Source organism: Salmo trutta, chromosome 6, assembly GCF_901001165.1.
Source record: "Salmo trutta chromosome 6, fSalTru1.1, whole genome shotgun sequence".
NCBI lineage: Eukaryota > Metazoa > Chordata > Actinopteri > Salmoniformes > Salmonidae > Salmo > Salmo trutta.
The window spans coordinates 46,564,296-46,580,444 of NC_042962.1; the positions used below are offsets into that span (position 1 = coordinate 46,564,296).

A 16,149-nucleotide genomic window follows, 5' to 3' on the forward strand; every position below is an offset into this window, starting at 1 on the left:
CGTTGTCTCTAATTGGGGATCATATTTAAGTAGTTGTTTTTTTTAAGTAGTTGATTATTTTGAGTTAGTGCATGTAGCACCTCTGTCGTCACGGTTTGTGTTTTGTTTATAGTTTATTGTTTGTCTTGCAAAGTTTCACATTAAAATAAAAGATGTGGAACGATACCCACGCTGCGCCTTGGTCTCCTTCCTACGACGAATGTGACGTTATTACAATTGTATATAAGTGATCATAATGCTATTTTCTTTTCTCATTATCCCTAGCCCTCCCTCCCTCCCTCCTCTCTAGTCCACCCCTGTGCAACCCCAAATGCATCCCCCTCCCTAGTTTCTCGACCAGCAGATGTTAAAAAGAGTGGTTTTCCCCCTCCATAACCCTCAGAGCCGCCTCCACCTCCACCCTGGCATCTAATTAGGGGTGTACACAAAGACTCCCAGATGTCAGGACTGTCCGTGGACCTTTGATTGCATCCATTCCACCCGGCTGACTTGCTGGCTGGCTGACTTACTGTCTTACTGGCTGGGACGAGTGCGTAATATGGCCATAGACGTGTGTCTCTCTTTGTTGTATCTGTGTCGCCCCCCATACAGAAGACCGGTTTTACACAGCGTAAATTGGGTTTGGTGTAAATCATTTGGAGAAAGGAGGGGCTGTTGTGTGTGAGGAGATAAGGAGATGAGGATAGGGAGGTCCCTGTGGGATTGTATTTTATGATGATAGCGTGGGCCAGAGATCATCACAGACGTAATCTGTTCCTAGTATCCAATGGCCTATTTATGCTGTTCCCTTGGCCAATGAACAGACGAGTGAGACTCCATCAGCTTCTACAGCATATGGGATAGACTGGGTATCAAACCCAGGTCTCGGGACTGTGTTAGCCCTCTGAGCTAAAGTCTATAACCAATTCTTCGGGACTATCTCAAATGTGCTAATCACACCGAAAAGGCTACTCATCACACAAGTGTATGTTCACTGAACCACCTCTGTTACATACAATTATAATAATAATAAACTTAATAACAATAACAATATATGCCATTTACCAGACACTTTTATCCAAAGCGACTTACAGTCGTGCGTGCATACATTTTACATATGGGTGGCCCTAGCGGGAATCAAACCCACGACCCTTGGCATTGTAAATGTATGAAATAACATCCCTGAAATCCATTGGGGACATTTCCAGCCACTTGGACTTTTCACTGACGTTACCACGGACATTTGAATATGAAGTCTTTGTGAAATATCACGTGATGCATTTCCGTAGACACGCGTTATTGTAGTATTTTCAACATTCGGCTGGTGATGTAAGACACTGGTCTACAGACGTACGTCCTGCCTCGTGCATTTCCTCTCTTCTGCTTTCGGGCCAGTTGCACATATTTCTCCGAACTTGACCATGTCAGAAGCTGTTCATCCAAGATCGAGAGTCATTTGCTTTATTCAACCATTCGTTTTGTCCTTGTACGTTATCACGTTTCCCTACCTTCCCCCATTCTCATATCTGACTCCAAATGTGTTTGATTAAGCTTTAACGACCTCCTATCGACCACCTGTTTCTACACAACCTTACGGACCTGCTGCACTGCAAGGGTCACTTTTGCAGAGCGGGTATTGCCCCCCATTCACTTCAATGAAGACTGGGCATAAGCTGAACGGCTACATTACAGGCTCTCACTGCTCAGCGTAGACGTATTCTCTGGTTCTACTTTTCTGACTCCCCTGTTAGAGTTTACCCTACATTCAGTGGAAACGGTGTCATTGCATTTGACTGGTTAATCTATTACGTTTTTCGAGTCAGGGCAGTCAAGTTCAAACGTAAATCCATTTGAATCATTTGCTCTCGATTACCCACAATCCCTATCTGGCCGTCTGCAGGAAGCGTGGGGGCTTTACATCCAGTCTAATCTTTAGAGAGAAGGCACTAACTGAAAATGTAATCTAAACATGGAATGAGAATTACAGCTGACGTAATGTCCTGGCACACATAGCAATCAGACCTGGGTTCAAATACTATTTGAATCATTTCAGATACTTTGGGCATTTGTTTTAGCCTGCCAGATGGGGCAGGTTTTATAGTTTTGTGACAATTCTATTTGTTCCGTTGCGCCAGGCAAGCTCAATCGAACCCAGCGAAAGTATTTGAAATGATTTCAAACAGTATTTAAACCCAGGTTTGATTGACATCAAAGCTACTGAATGTAGGACCATTAGGGAGAAAATAACAAGAACAGGAACTGTCTGTGTTGGTGCCATAACGGGAGGAAGCCTGCATGACGTCCTGTCCTGTCGTTGATCAAGCCCTTTCCTTCAACGCTTAGATGTAGAGCAGCAAGAACGGGCCGACCAACCCGGCAGAACTGGTTGAAATGTCATCATAATGACGTCATTTCAACCAGTTTCTGGTTGTAATGATGTAATCTCAATCAGTTTTACCAGTGCTGGGGTAAGAGCAATCAATGAGTAGTCAATTGGGTTTTAGATTAACCATTTTTGTGTGGGTTTGAAATGCTATCTGGATATTAGCAGTATATTGACTGAACCTTTTGGATATGAGAGATTGACAGTGGATGTAGCATTTTGATGTCAGCAGCATACTGACTGACAGGTGTAGTCAAGCCATTTGAGGTCTCAGCCAGGGTGGAACAGACAAGCCAGAGACAGAGGGCCTTGGGACCAAGGGGATGTGGTTAGAAGACAATCTGTGAAGGCAAGTAAACCTGGAATAATTTAGCCTTAAAAGAGATGAATTGTATTCAGTACCCAAAGAGATTTTCTCTTTTGAAGTGGCTCCTAGAATACGCAACATACTGTAAATACACACACAATCCATACATTACATACTATACAGCGGTCATGACAGAAGGTGCCTGACCCTTGGCGGTCACTGTGCGACCTTTGACCCGGGCGCTTCACTGATGAGGAAGTTGTGTGCTTATTCTGTGGCAGGGCTGAGTGGAGGCACAGAGCTCTTTGTAGAGGAGTAGTATGCGTGAAGTGAAGTGTTTATCTTCTCCCTTAGCCTCCGTTGGCCCGGTCGCGCTGGTTCCCAACTCTGTTTGGAGAAGCCTATGAAAACATGAAGTAGGAGAAGGGAGGGAGGGGGACAGAAAACATATCAACTCAGGGATGATCAGCGGAGTGAGGCTCTCCCTCTCTCCAACACTTCCGGTTGCTATCAGGTTAGCAGAGCGAGCAGGCGGGCAGCACAACAATAACGGAAACGGTAGAAGTGGTAAGGAAAAAGAGAGAGATCGGGTGGGAAGCCAGGAAAGGGGAGGAAAGGAGAGAGAGGGAGAGAGAGAGGGAGAGGGGGAGAGGGAGAAGGAGAGAGGGAGAGCGAGAGAAAGAGAGAGAGAGACGCCACCGCCTCCTTCTCAGCTTCAAAGACGCAAAATATAACATGGACTCTGAGCTCTATAACAATTAGGATGATTGCTCTACTAACTTACTATAGTCTCACTACTGGTGTACCCACCAGCCAACTGGGAGAACCAAAGATAGTGTCTCTCCTGTACAAAAGAGTGATCTTTGGCTTCTCCCCACCCCTCCCCTCCCACAGTGGCTCCCATGACCGTGGCGGCGGGCTGCAGCGGAAGAGCAGGACCATGAACCGACACCTGGAGAGGAGGGAGCAGCTAAAGAGACTGTCGCTGGACAGCAGCTTGGTGGTAAGTCAAAGGGGCAAGCTCCTCTCTCTGTGTCTGTCTCTCTCTGTGTCCCTGTCACTCTCTGTGTCTCTGTCTCTCTCTGTCTCTCTTTCTCTCTCTGTGTCTCTGTGTCTCTCTCTCTCTCTCTCTCTCTCTCTCTCTCTCTCTCTGTGTGTCTCTCTCTCTGTCTCACTCTCTCTGTCTCGCTCACTCTGTCTCGCTCTCTCTGTCTCGCTCTCTCTGTCTCGCTCTTTCTGTCTCGCTCTCTCTGTGTCAAATCAAATCAAATGTTATTTGTCACATGCGCCGAATACAACAGGGAAATGCTTACTTGCAAGCCCTTAACCAACAATGCAGTTCAAGAAATAGACTTAAGAAAATATTTACTAAATAAATGAAAGTTAAAAAAAAAAATAAAAAAAAATTGTATGTATATATATATTTTTTTTTATATATATATATTTTTTTATATATAAAAATATATAACACAATAAAATAACAATAATGAGGCTATATACAGGGGGGTACCGGTACAGAGTCAATGTGCGGGGGTACAGGTCTCTGTCTCTCTCTGTGTCTTTCTCTGTCTCTCTCTCTATGTCCCTTTATGTGTCTCTGTCTCTGTCTGTGTCTCTGTCTCTCTCTCTGTGTCTGTCTCTCTCTATGTCTCTCTTTGTGTCTCCCTCTCTCTATGTCCCTTTATGTGTCTGTCTCTCTCTGTGTCTCTGTCTCTCTTTGTGTCTCCCTCTGTCTATGTCCCTTTATGTGTCTCTGTCTCTTTCTGTATCTCTGTCTCTCTCTGTGTCTCTGTCTCTCTCTGTGTCTCCCTCTCTCTGTGTCTCTCTCTGTGTCTCCCTCTCTCTATGTCCCTTTATGTGTCTCTGTCTCTCTGTGTGTCTCTGTCTCTCTCTGTGTCTCTGTCTCTCTCTGTGTCTCTTTCTCGCTATGTCCCTTTATGTGTCTCTGTCTCTCTCTGTGTCTCGGTCTATCTGTGTCTCGGTCTCTCTGTGCCTCCATCTCTCTCTATCTCCATCTCTCTTTGTGTCTCCGTCTCTCTGTCTCCATCTCTCTTTGTCTCCATCTCTCTTTGTTTCTCCGTCTCTCCCTGTGTCTCCGTCTCTCTCTCTGTGTCTCCATCTTTGTCTCTCTCTGTGTCTCCGTCTCTGTCTCTCTCTGTGTCTCCGTCTCTCTCTGTGTCTCGGTCTCTCTCTGTGTCTCGGTCTGTCTCTGTGCCTCCGTCTCTCTGTGTCTCTGTCTCTGTGTATATGTCTCTTTCTCTCTCCTTCACTACAACTCACACAGGTTAGAGAAAAGTACAAACCAGACATGGGTTTGATTAAGCCTGTGCCCAGAGTGCCAGATGGGCGGGATTTGCAGTTGCACTTTTGGGACTACTCCATTGGTTCCATTGAGGTTAACTCAATCAAGTGCAGCTGAAGTTTTTAAAACAAAACAGCTACTATTTGGCTTTGAACCCAGGTCTGGTACACTAAACATACCCTGTCAGACGGTTTGAGAAAAAGCAGCCTCCTCTGGCTGTGTTTGTGTCGACGTGATTGACAGGCTTATCTATCCCCCGGTGTCTAGAGCGACACACAAGACTTTGAGAGTGGAAACTTGTTTTTGTCAGGGTTAACTCAAGGTGAACTCAGTATTAAGTGCTCCTTTGGAATGTCAAGTACAAGCACGTCTGCCTGTGGTGGTAGGTCTCGATTATGGCCTTCCCGTTCTTATTTTTGTTTTCACATTGTTCTTTCCGGCATGGTTCCAGCAACTATGGTGGATGTTTAACCAGGCCAGCACAGTACAACCTGCCTTAGCTTGGCTTGGTTTAGCCCTAGTGTAGGGTGTCCAACCACTCTGCCCAGAGTGGGGGAAAACACGCTTTGGTTATGAAATTTCCCTTCCTTATGTTATAAAATGAAATACATTTGACCAGGATATTCTTCACGTTCTGAATCATTCAGTGGGGTCTTTCTTTAATGTATCATTAACATTATATTCAAAATGTCAGATACATCCGGCAATAAGCAAATGAACTCTGTTGTCAGAGCGGTGCCGCTTCTCACAGCGACGCGTTGCGGTGGTCTCCTGCAGAGTTGTTCCACACGAGGTGAATTGAATGTTAGAGGCTTTGAAAATAAAACGCTTGCGGTAGACTCAGTGCTCCGTTGACATTTCTCAGAGATACGCTTGTTTTTCGGAGAAATCTTCCAAAAAGAACAGGAATTTCCCATTAATATGAAAAGCCATATACTAAAATATGAAAATACCACATGTCATGTCTCAAAATTGATATCTATCTTACCTCTATATTGTTTTATGTCCTTCGGATTCAAGAAGAACGATGAGAGTTTAACGGTGAGCCTGTCAGTTTGCCTTAATTCTCTCACAGCATCCAGCCTAGCTGACATACTGTTATTTTGCGGATTTTTCACCACTTTTAGTCTCTGGCCTCCATTGATTTAGTTACCCTAATCTTGGCCATCCTTCAAGGGTAAAAACTAAAATAACTTTGGAACAGATTACGATAGAGACATGAGGTTTGGGACCATTGGTTTTTTTAAAGGAATATCAACAGAATTCACAGATTTTACCCATTGGTCAAAAGATGCATTTTTGATTGGACACCTTCCCTAGTGGGAACGAGGTTTATGTGTATCAGAAATAAACTCAGCAAAAAAAGAAACGTCCCTTTTTCAGGACCCTGTCTTTCAAAGATGATTAGTAAAAATCCAAATAACTTCACAGATCTTCATTGTAAAGGGTTTAAACACTGTTTCCCATGCTTGTTCAATGAACCATAAACAATTAATGAACATGCACCTGTGGAACGGTCATTAAGACACAAACAGCTTACAGACGGTAGGTAATTAAGGTCACAGTTATGAAAACTTAGGACACTAAAGAGGCCTTTCTACTGACTCTGAAAAACACCAAAAGAAAGATGCCCAGGGTCCTTGCTCATCTGCGTGAATGTGCCTTAGGAATGCTGCAAGGAGGCATGAGGAATGTAGATGTGGCCAGGGCAATAAATTGCAATGTCCGTACTGTGAGACGCCTAAGACATCGCTACAGGGAGACAGGACGGACAGATGATTGTCCTCGCAGTGGCAGACCACGTGTAACAACACCTGCACAGGATCGGTACATTCTAACATCACACCTGCGGGACAGGTACAAGATGGAAACAACAACTGCCCGAGTTACACCTGGAACGCCCAATCTCTGCATCAGTGCTCAGACTGTCCGCAATAGGCTGAGAGAGGCTGGACTGAGGGCTTGTAGGCCTGTTGTAAGGCAGGTCCTCACCAGACATCACCGGCAACAACGTCGCCTATGGGCACAAACCCACCATCGCTGGACCAGACAGGACTGGCAAAAAGTGTTCTTCACTGACGAGTTGCGGTTTTGTCTCAGCAGGGGTGATGGTCGGATTTGCATTTATTTAGCGTTACACCGAGGCCTGTACTCTGGAGCAGGATCGATTTGGAGGTGGAGGGTCCATCATGATCTGGGGTGGTGTGTCACAGCATCATCGGACTGAGCTTGTTGTCATTGCAGGCAATCTCAACGCTGTGCGTTACAGGGAAGACATCCTCCTCCCTCATGTGGTACCCTTCCTGCAGGCTCACCCTGACATAACCCTCCAGTATGACAATGCGACCAGCCATACTGCTGATTCTGTGTGTGATTTCCTGCAAGACAGGAATGTCAGTGTTCTGCCATGGCCAGCAAAGAGCCCGGATCTCAATCCCATTGAGCACGTCTGGGACCTGTTGGATCGGAGGGTGAGGGCTAGGGCCATTCCCCCCAGAAATGTCCGGGAACATGCAGGTGCCTTGGTGGAAGAGTGGGGTAACATCTCACAGCAAGAACTGTCAAATCCGCCCCCCTTGTTCAGGGACACATTATTCCATTTCTGTTAGTCACATGTCTGTGGAACTTGTTCAGTTTATGTCTCAGTTGTTGAATCTTGTTATGTTCATACAAATATTTACACGTGTTATGGTTGCTGAAAATAAATGCGGTTGACAGTGAGAGGACGTTTCTTTTTTTGCTGAGTTTATGTGACACGGAAATAATAGGTTTAAGTCATTTTCATGAGAGAAGGAAAGATGTTGATTAAATGGTGGTCATGAAATGATACTGAAAAGTGGTTCACTTTCATTCACCATTATATGATCATATCCTCAAATCACTTCAGCGGGACATCACGTGCCCGATTACTGCGCCTTGTTTATGACACCCTATGTGATAACAGGCGGTGCAATTACCGTTTGAAGATTTGGCATATGGTGTTTATTGCTTTAATTTGACACGGGTTGGCCTGGTTCACTGTCCAGGCTGATACTGGGCCATATTAACCACACGCCATACTATTCAACAATATTGGTCTGTTCATTTACTCATGCATGCGTTGTCTCTTTCTCTCTCAAGGGACAGCTGGAGCTAGATGCGCCTGTTTTATAGTGTACACATGGAGAATGAATCATATCATGACTATTAAGACTGGTAGACTTATAGGCACAATCGCGTCATCTTCCATACTAGTTCCTAGACATTTCCGTAACACTAACATAGGTTGTCTATAGTCCATTATCAGCTATTATGTGTGTACATCTCAAAATTGACACTGCATTATGACTGCATTGTAACTCATTGTGAGGGTTTGTAATGCATTATAGATATTGGTGACATAGAAAGTGTTACCGACAGTTCTTATATCAGCTGGAGTATATAGGGGCAGAATGGGGTTTTGTTGCCCTAGGAGAGGAGCAGAAGGAGCCCTGTAGCATTAGTACAGGGCTAGTGTGGAGCTAGTGACAAAATGGGGCCAGCGGGCTGAGTTGTTACCCAGGAACGGGGGCACTATGGTGGAACATGTCTGGCTCTGGCCTGCCCTGGTGAGGAGGGATGTGGATGATCCCAGCCAGGGTTCCAGAGCCCTCGTGGCCCTGGCAGAGAAACTCACTAAAGCCTGTAAACACTCCCTTTCCTGAGAGGATATGAGCCTCCCGATACATTTATTTTCCCAAGCATCTGTGAAAACAAGAAAGGTCATTTCTGACATTCCGTCTGGCGACAGGCCCAGCATTCATGTTCCAGTTTCCAGCTCGAATCAGAATGTACCTGTATCTGGTCACCGGATAGACAATGGGTCTATGAATCTATGAACATAGGGATTTTGTGTAATTGTCTGCCAGTAGATTGTCTGCCAGTAGATTTGAAAACATTACATTTGTCGGCTCCCTTTGTTGGGATATGTAAAGTATTTTGACAATGTTTGTAAAAAGGATCCAACACTTACATTTTTTTTTTTGCCTAAAATGACATACCCAAATCTAACTGCCTGTAGCTCAGGCCCTGAAGCAAGGATATGCATATTCTTGTTACCATTTGAAAGGAAACACTTTGAAGTTTGTGGAAATGTGAAAGGAATGTAGGAAAATATACCATTAGATCTGGCAAATATAATACAAAGAAAAAAAACAACCTTTTTTTGTATTGTTTTTGTGCCATCATCTTTGAAATGCAAGAGAAATGCCATAATGTATTATTCCAGCCCAGTTTCAATTTAGATGTTGACCACTAGATGGCAGCAGTGTATGCACAAAGCTTTAGACTGATCCAATAAACCATTGAATTTCTGTTCAACATTTTGTGTCAAGACTGCCCAAATGTGCCAAATTGGTTTATTAATAACTTATAATATTAACTTTCTAATGATCAATTAGCCTTTTAAAATGATAAACTGATAAATGATAAACAACATGCCTTTGGAAAACAGGAGTGATGGTTGCTGAAAATGGTCCTCTGTACGCCTATGTAGATATTCCATAAAAAATCATCAGTTTCCAGTCATTTACAACATTAACCGTGTCTACACGGTATTTCTGATCAATTTGATGTTATTTTAATGGACAAAAAAATGTAATTTCTTTGTGGAATAGTACCTACTGTACATACACTACTGGTCAAAAGATTTAGAACACCTACTCAAGGGTTTATCTTTATTTTTAATATTTTATACATTGTAGAATAATAGTGAAGATATCAAAACTATGAAATAACACATATGGAATCATGTAGTAACCAAAAAAGTGTTAAACAAATCAAAATATATTTTATATTTGAGATTCTTCAAATAGCCACCCTTTGCCTTGATGACAGCTTTGCACTCTCTTGGCATTCTCTCAACCAGCTTCATGAGGTAGTCACCTGGAATGCATTTCAATTAACAGATTTGCCTTCTTGAAAATACATTTGTGGATTTTTTTCATTCTTAATGCATTTGAGCCAATCAGTTGTGTTGTGACAAGGTAGGGGGTACACAGAAGATAGCCCTATTTGGTAAAATACCAAGTCCATATTTTGGCAAGAACAGCTCAAATAAGCAAAGAGAAACGACAGTCCATCATTACTTTAAGACATGAAGGTCAGTCAATACAGAACATTTCAAGAACTTTGAAAGTTTGAAAGTGCAGTCGCAAAAACCACCAAGCGCTACGATGAAACTGGCTCTAATGAGGACCACCACAGGAATGGAAGACCCAGAGTTACCTCTGCTGCAGAGGATAAGTTCATCAGAGTTACCAGCCTCAGAAATTGCAGCCCAAAGAAATGCTTCACAGAGTTCAAGTAACAGACACATCTCAACATCAACTGTTCAGAGGAGACTGTGTGAATCAGGCCTTCATGGTCAAATTGCTGCAAAGAAACCACTACTAAAGGACACCAATAAGAAGAAGAGACTTGCTTGGTCCAAGAAACATGAGTAATGGACATTAGACTGGTGGACATTTGTCCTTTGGTCTGGAGTCCAAATTGGAGATTTTTGGTTCCAACCGCTGTGTCTTTGTGAGACGCGGTGTGGATGAACAGATGATCTCCGCATGTGTATTTCCCTCCGTAAAGCATGGAGGAGGGGGTGTGATGGTGTGGGGGTTCATTGCTGGCGACACTGTTTGTGATTTATTTAGAATTCAAGGCACACTTAACTAGCATGAGCTACCAAAGCATTCTGCAGTGATACGCCATCCCATTTGGTTTGGGCTTAGTGGGACTATCATTTGTTTTTCAACAGGACAATGACCCAACACACCTTCAGGCTGTGTAAGGGCTATTTGACCAAGAAGGAGAGTGATGGAGTGCTGCATCAGATGACCTGGCCTCCACAATCCCACAACCTCAACCAAATTGAGATGGTTTGGGATGAGTCGGACCGCAGAGTGAAGGAAAAGCAGCCAACAAGTGCTCAGCATATGTGGGAACTCCTTTGTTTAACACTTATTTGTTTAATACATGATTCCATATGTGTTATTTCGTAGTTATATCTTCACTATTATTCTACAATGTAGAAAATAGTAAAAATAAAGAAAAACCCTTGAATGAGTAGGTGTTCTAAAACTTTTGACCGGTAGTGTATGAAAGAAGATATCTGGCTTTATTGATCCAATTAACTCCAATATACTTTATACAGGAAGTCAGTTTGGTTTTATATTTAATATCCCCATGCAGGGTTATCTTTCTAAAGGAAGGGCGTAGGGCGAGCTGTAGCCTAACTAGGTTTGGGCTTAGTGGCTTAGTTGCATTACATAAGAGATCTGTGTTGTTAAAGTCTGCCTGCTGCAGATGAGACTGCTCTTAGTCATGCAATTATGCAGTGATGCAGTATATTGTATCTGAATGATGCCCTTCTGTGTCTGCCGCCTCTGCCTGCTCACAGCCCAGAGATTAGCCCTAATATAGGTCAGGATCCAGCTCCATCAGAGTCATTCTGCTGCTCCCTCATGCCCTGTCACTTCTCATAGTACATGTTAGTACATGTTAGTACATGTTAGCCATGCATGCACCATGGATGAGGCCAGACCTAAAATGATTAAAGTGGCAATCTGCGATTGGTACATCCATTTGGTATAACTTATACATGTACCTGCCTCATGAGGTTAGGGTGACCACTTTGTTGTTGTTGTTTGAACTGCAGACTGGCCCTTCAAAGCTGGGGGGGGGGGATACATTTGTGAAATTATATAGGGGGGGGGGGGGGTACATTTGTGAAATTATATATGTTTTTGTCTATTTGAGTTGCACAATTCTAGTAACGTTTTCAAAATTCCCGGACTTCCAGAAAACCTAGTTGGAATGCAAACTGGGAATTCTGGGAAATGTATCAACATTTTGCAACTGTCTTCCCAGCCGTGACATCAGGCACATGCCGTACGACGATGTATCAGGAGGTATCAGGAGAAGAATGGGTGTGTTTATGAATCAGACATGAAACAACACCCTAAACCGTAACTGAGTAAGCAGCTTAGAATACCGTTGTTTCTGCAACCTCTCCCTATTTCCTGCCAAAATTGTATTTTATCCATGCGGCTATGCATTCATGTTTAGAGATAATTGACAAAAAAAGCAAAAGCAAATTGAAAATACTCCAAATGGAGGGTTAATAATCAAGAGTTCCACGTTACTGATTAAACACTCACTGGTTAGTTGTGAATTGTTGCTGAATAAACAGCATGTGGGAGTGCTTTCCTGTTTGTCTCTGTGTTGCGTTTCTGGGCAGAGCTGGATTCACATAGTATTTGTTTTCTTTGAATGTTTGATTGAGCCTTTCTGGAGTGCCATTTGGGCACGGTTTGCACCTTGCACTTTTGGTACTATTCCGTTGGTTCAATGTGCACCGGGCAAGCTCAGTCAAGCGCAGAGGAAGTATTTGAAAGGTAACAAATACTATCCAAACCTACGTCTGGTTTCTGGGTAGCTGTCCGGCTCCTGGTTCTGGGGAGCCTTTCCTCATATAATATATTTTATATGCTTGTTTTGTTCCATTGTTGTTATCCAGAGCCTATGTGTTGTTTCATAGGCCTAGTCCACAGAGCAATAAAACAAGCCAGAAATGGGAACATATCTCCAAAACAGACAAATTAGTTCGGTTTATGCGTCATTTAAGTGCAAATGAATTGGAAGATAAGCCACCATGGAGTCGGGTTGGTAAAGCTTTTTTTTTCTTCACCATAGCCATATTACAGTCAGCTACCACAGTGCCAAGTAGAGACATAAATAAAACATGGTGCTGGGTAGCAACTACTGTGTACGGGGGTAGACATGCTGGTTAAGGGGATTGGGCTCTTACATTACTATGCAGTCCAATGGGAAAGTCTGATATCACATCCTATGGCTGAAGCGACTGTGTAACTGAGAGTTATAACAGTGTAGAAATCCAGTGACAAGCCACTGTGGTCAGAGGCCTGGGTTCTCACACTAGACTATAGTATAACAGCATGTATAACTCTAAAGTGGATGTCTCCACAGTCCACACACTGTTTTAAAGGTGGCTTAGGGTTCATATGACATGTGTCAAATAATCATAACGGAGAGAAGTGATCAGGGTTTAACCTGTGACCTATTCCTTTTAGCACCTGGTGGAGCTAAGGGCCTCAACGGTGATCAGGGAGCATGTGATAGTTTTACATAATGGGGATTTGGAGTCCTGGCTACAGTCTCATGGGAACTGCCTTGGTGGAGTTGCCTCTGATGGGGCTAGAGACAAATGATTACAGCCTTGGATGTGGGATCACGATTCCTCCGATCTGAGTTCCAACTCAGTGGCATCCTCCATATTCACCTTATCCTGTGGGTAAGAGTAGTCGGGCGCTCGGCCCCCTGTTTGCTCATAAAACCGGTTTAATCGCTACCGAGGTCGTTTTGATGGTGCTACTGGCCACTCGTCTAGTTTTCCGACCTTAATGAGATTTGTCTAGCCCCTGAGACTTAATGAAACTTGCCTCTGGTTTTATTTCATGTAATTATGAATTCCATATGGGCTTGTTAATCACATTCTGTATAACATCTATTAGGTATTTAATACACATATTAGATAGTATTTCCTACTCACGACATGTCTGGGAAAACATGGTATAATGAAATCGTTCTAGGGAACGGTACCTTGTAGAGCGTTGGGGGTTTGAGACATCATACTATATCTCATGATTTTCAAGTTGATTAGCCCATAGAAAGAGGAAATGTGGATACAGTTACTGTAGAGAAAGCAATGAGTGGCATTGCTCTTCACTAATGCATTCCACTTTAACTAATTGTAAGAGCCACATGTGCCTGTATACTGTAGGTTTGTGGAGAACCCTGGCCTGCTATTTGTTGCTTGCGTTTCTGGTAAATTAACTCTAATAAATAGGCTAGCAATCCATGAGCAGTAACAGTCATGTTTCTGCACTCGCTCTGGTAGATGATGAGGAAAACATTTCAGTTGACCTGTTTATGTTGTGCTAGGCAAGAGAACTCTCTCTCTCTCTCTCTCTCTCTCTCTCTCTCTCTCTCTCTCTCTCTCTCTCTCTCTCTCTCTCTCCGTGTTCTGATGTTTGCTGAAGTCTCTGACCCGTGTCGTAAGTTATCTGTGTTACACATGCCTCAGTAATGATCCCGAAAACCACTATTTCTCTGCTAAATGTAGAGTTCTGTCGCTGTCAAACCTCTTATTTAACCATCCGTGAGGCTATCGGTTATTATGTCGGCAAAATCAAAGACAACATGCATTCAAACGGACAAAATAGGCCTCTCAGTCTCTGTAGGTCAACCACTAGAGTTGGTTGGAATTTGGGCTGTTGGAGAAGAGAAGAGTTACATCTCTGTTAAGAGAACACTGAGTTTGTCCTCTCCTCGGTAGCTTCGCTCAGGCCAAGAGCCCGGCATGTGTAATTGGACATCAGTTTTCCCCCTCCGTCCAATAAGATGGCCCTTTGTTGAACCGTTGAGTCAAGAGGGCCTCCAATTAGGGAACTTTCTCTTCTTTACCCATCATGCCCTAGATGAAAAGTGGTTGATGGGGTTGCCGTGGCCGCGTGCATATTCAAACATTGGTGCACACCACACCGGGCACACACACACACACACACACACACACACACACACACACACACACACACACACACACACACACACACACACACCTCTATTCTCTGTGTCCCTCTTCCTGAAAGAGCCAAGAGCCCAGGGGACAGGATAGCAGTTCACAGCTATTTGTTTTAAAGGCCAGAGGGACTCTCTTTAGGTTTAACCACAGGCTGACAGAAACTGCTCTACTATGATCAATGACTTCAGATTCAGGCCCATTGTACGCCCAATGGACAGCTGAAGACGATGACAGTCCCCAATATAATAGAAATACAATGACTGGTAATTATATTTATATGGGCATTTTTCTCCGAATCTCAGTGCACCATGTCAACGTAAAACCCCAGTCAACTAACTGGTAGAAACAGAAGTTAAGAACCTTGGGAATCCTCTTCCTGTGATTCCCTGTGTTAAAAGCCAAACATGCAGATAATCATTATCTCACTAGGAAGTGGTCCATCCTGTCAGTCGACATTGCTGCATGTGTTTTGTCCGTAATTGCTTACCACGCCCACATGGAACTGGCAGTACTGTGTCTTTGGGGGTTTATTATTATGATGTGTGGGACTGTGGATCACTGATCCAAGATCAGGGCTTATTGGCAGAGTGTGGTTCAGGGGCCTGAGAGTGAATGAGGCAGAGATTGGCAGAGGGGCAGCTAACAGGATTAAATGTGGCGGATTAGAGCCTGGGCCTTGGGGGAGTGGTGAAGGGTGGAAGGGGCCTCCACACTGCATCTGTCAGTGAGGGGAAGAGGGGATGCCCACCCTTCCACCATGCAGCTGGGACTAGCAGGGGTAGAGAGAGGCCAGACTGCCCTGCCCAGGAACACTGAACTAGGGAAGGGCGACCGAGAGGGAGACCGGCTGAGTGGGCGTGAGGGTGAATGGGTGTGATCACATCCTCATCAGGCTCCAAGTCAAGTTATGACCTTCATTCACCACACCCCATCTGGAGATTTGGATGGACTGGCTTATTGGTGGATAGACTGATTTGATTTATTGATCGTAGAAGATTTTAAGGTACAGTCAGGGATATGACATCATCATGCACAGCAGGGCAACTTCCTGCTCACAGAAATTGACAACACAAATCTGTCAAGACTGCCACTATTGGCCTTCATCCAATATGTGTATGCCTCAAGGCAGGGCTGAAATTGGCAGATATTCATTTTGTTGTTGTTGATGTCTGCATGCAGAAAGTTGCCCTGCTGAGCATACAATGATCTTTCTGAATCTACGTTTAAAAATGTATACATTTCTGAAGCACACAGTGAGGTAATTCATTTTCTACAAATCCCTAGAGGGGTTTCATATTTTACAAGAAGACTACCGTATAAATACACCTTGGCTTGGTGCATAGCGCAAGTTCTGGAAGGATCTACATTCCCTAAATAATTTCCCCTCAGTCCAGGAAATATTTACATTTTCCGACATTAGCTCGACTACTGAGTAAATAAATGCAAAAGCCACTTGAAAACATTGAAGAAACTAGTCTTCGTTTCGTTTAGTTTGACAGATACTGTTTATATTATATTGTTAGAATGATTTAGGTTTAACTGATGTGGTAGACATCGGAGAAGAA

General features: G+C 43.7%; 1 protein-coding gene across 1 annotated transcript in view; it reads left to right on the top strand.

Annotated features, from left to right (window-relative positions):
• LOC115196063 (nck-associated protein 5) overlaps positions 1–16,149 on the top strand; it is a 167,202-nt gene that overhangs the window by 16,193 nt on the left and 134,860 nt on the right. Inside the window, exon 2 of the mRNA XM_029756569.1 lies at positions 3,564–3,672. Within this exon, the coding sequence (XP_029612429.1) occupies positions 3,610–3,672 (63 nt within the window). The 5' untranslated portion in view covers positions 3,564–3,609. The remainder of the gene's footprint in view (positions 1–3,563; positions 3,673–16,149) is intronic.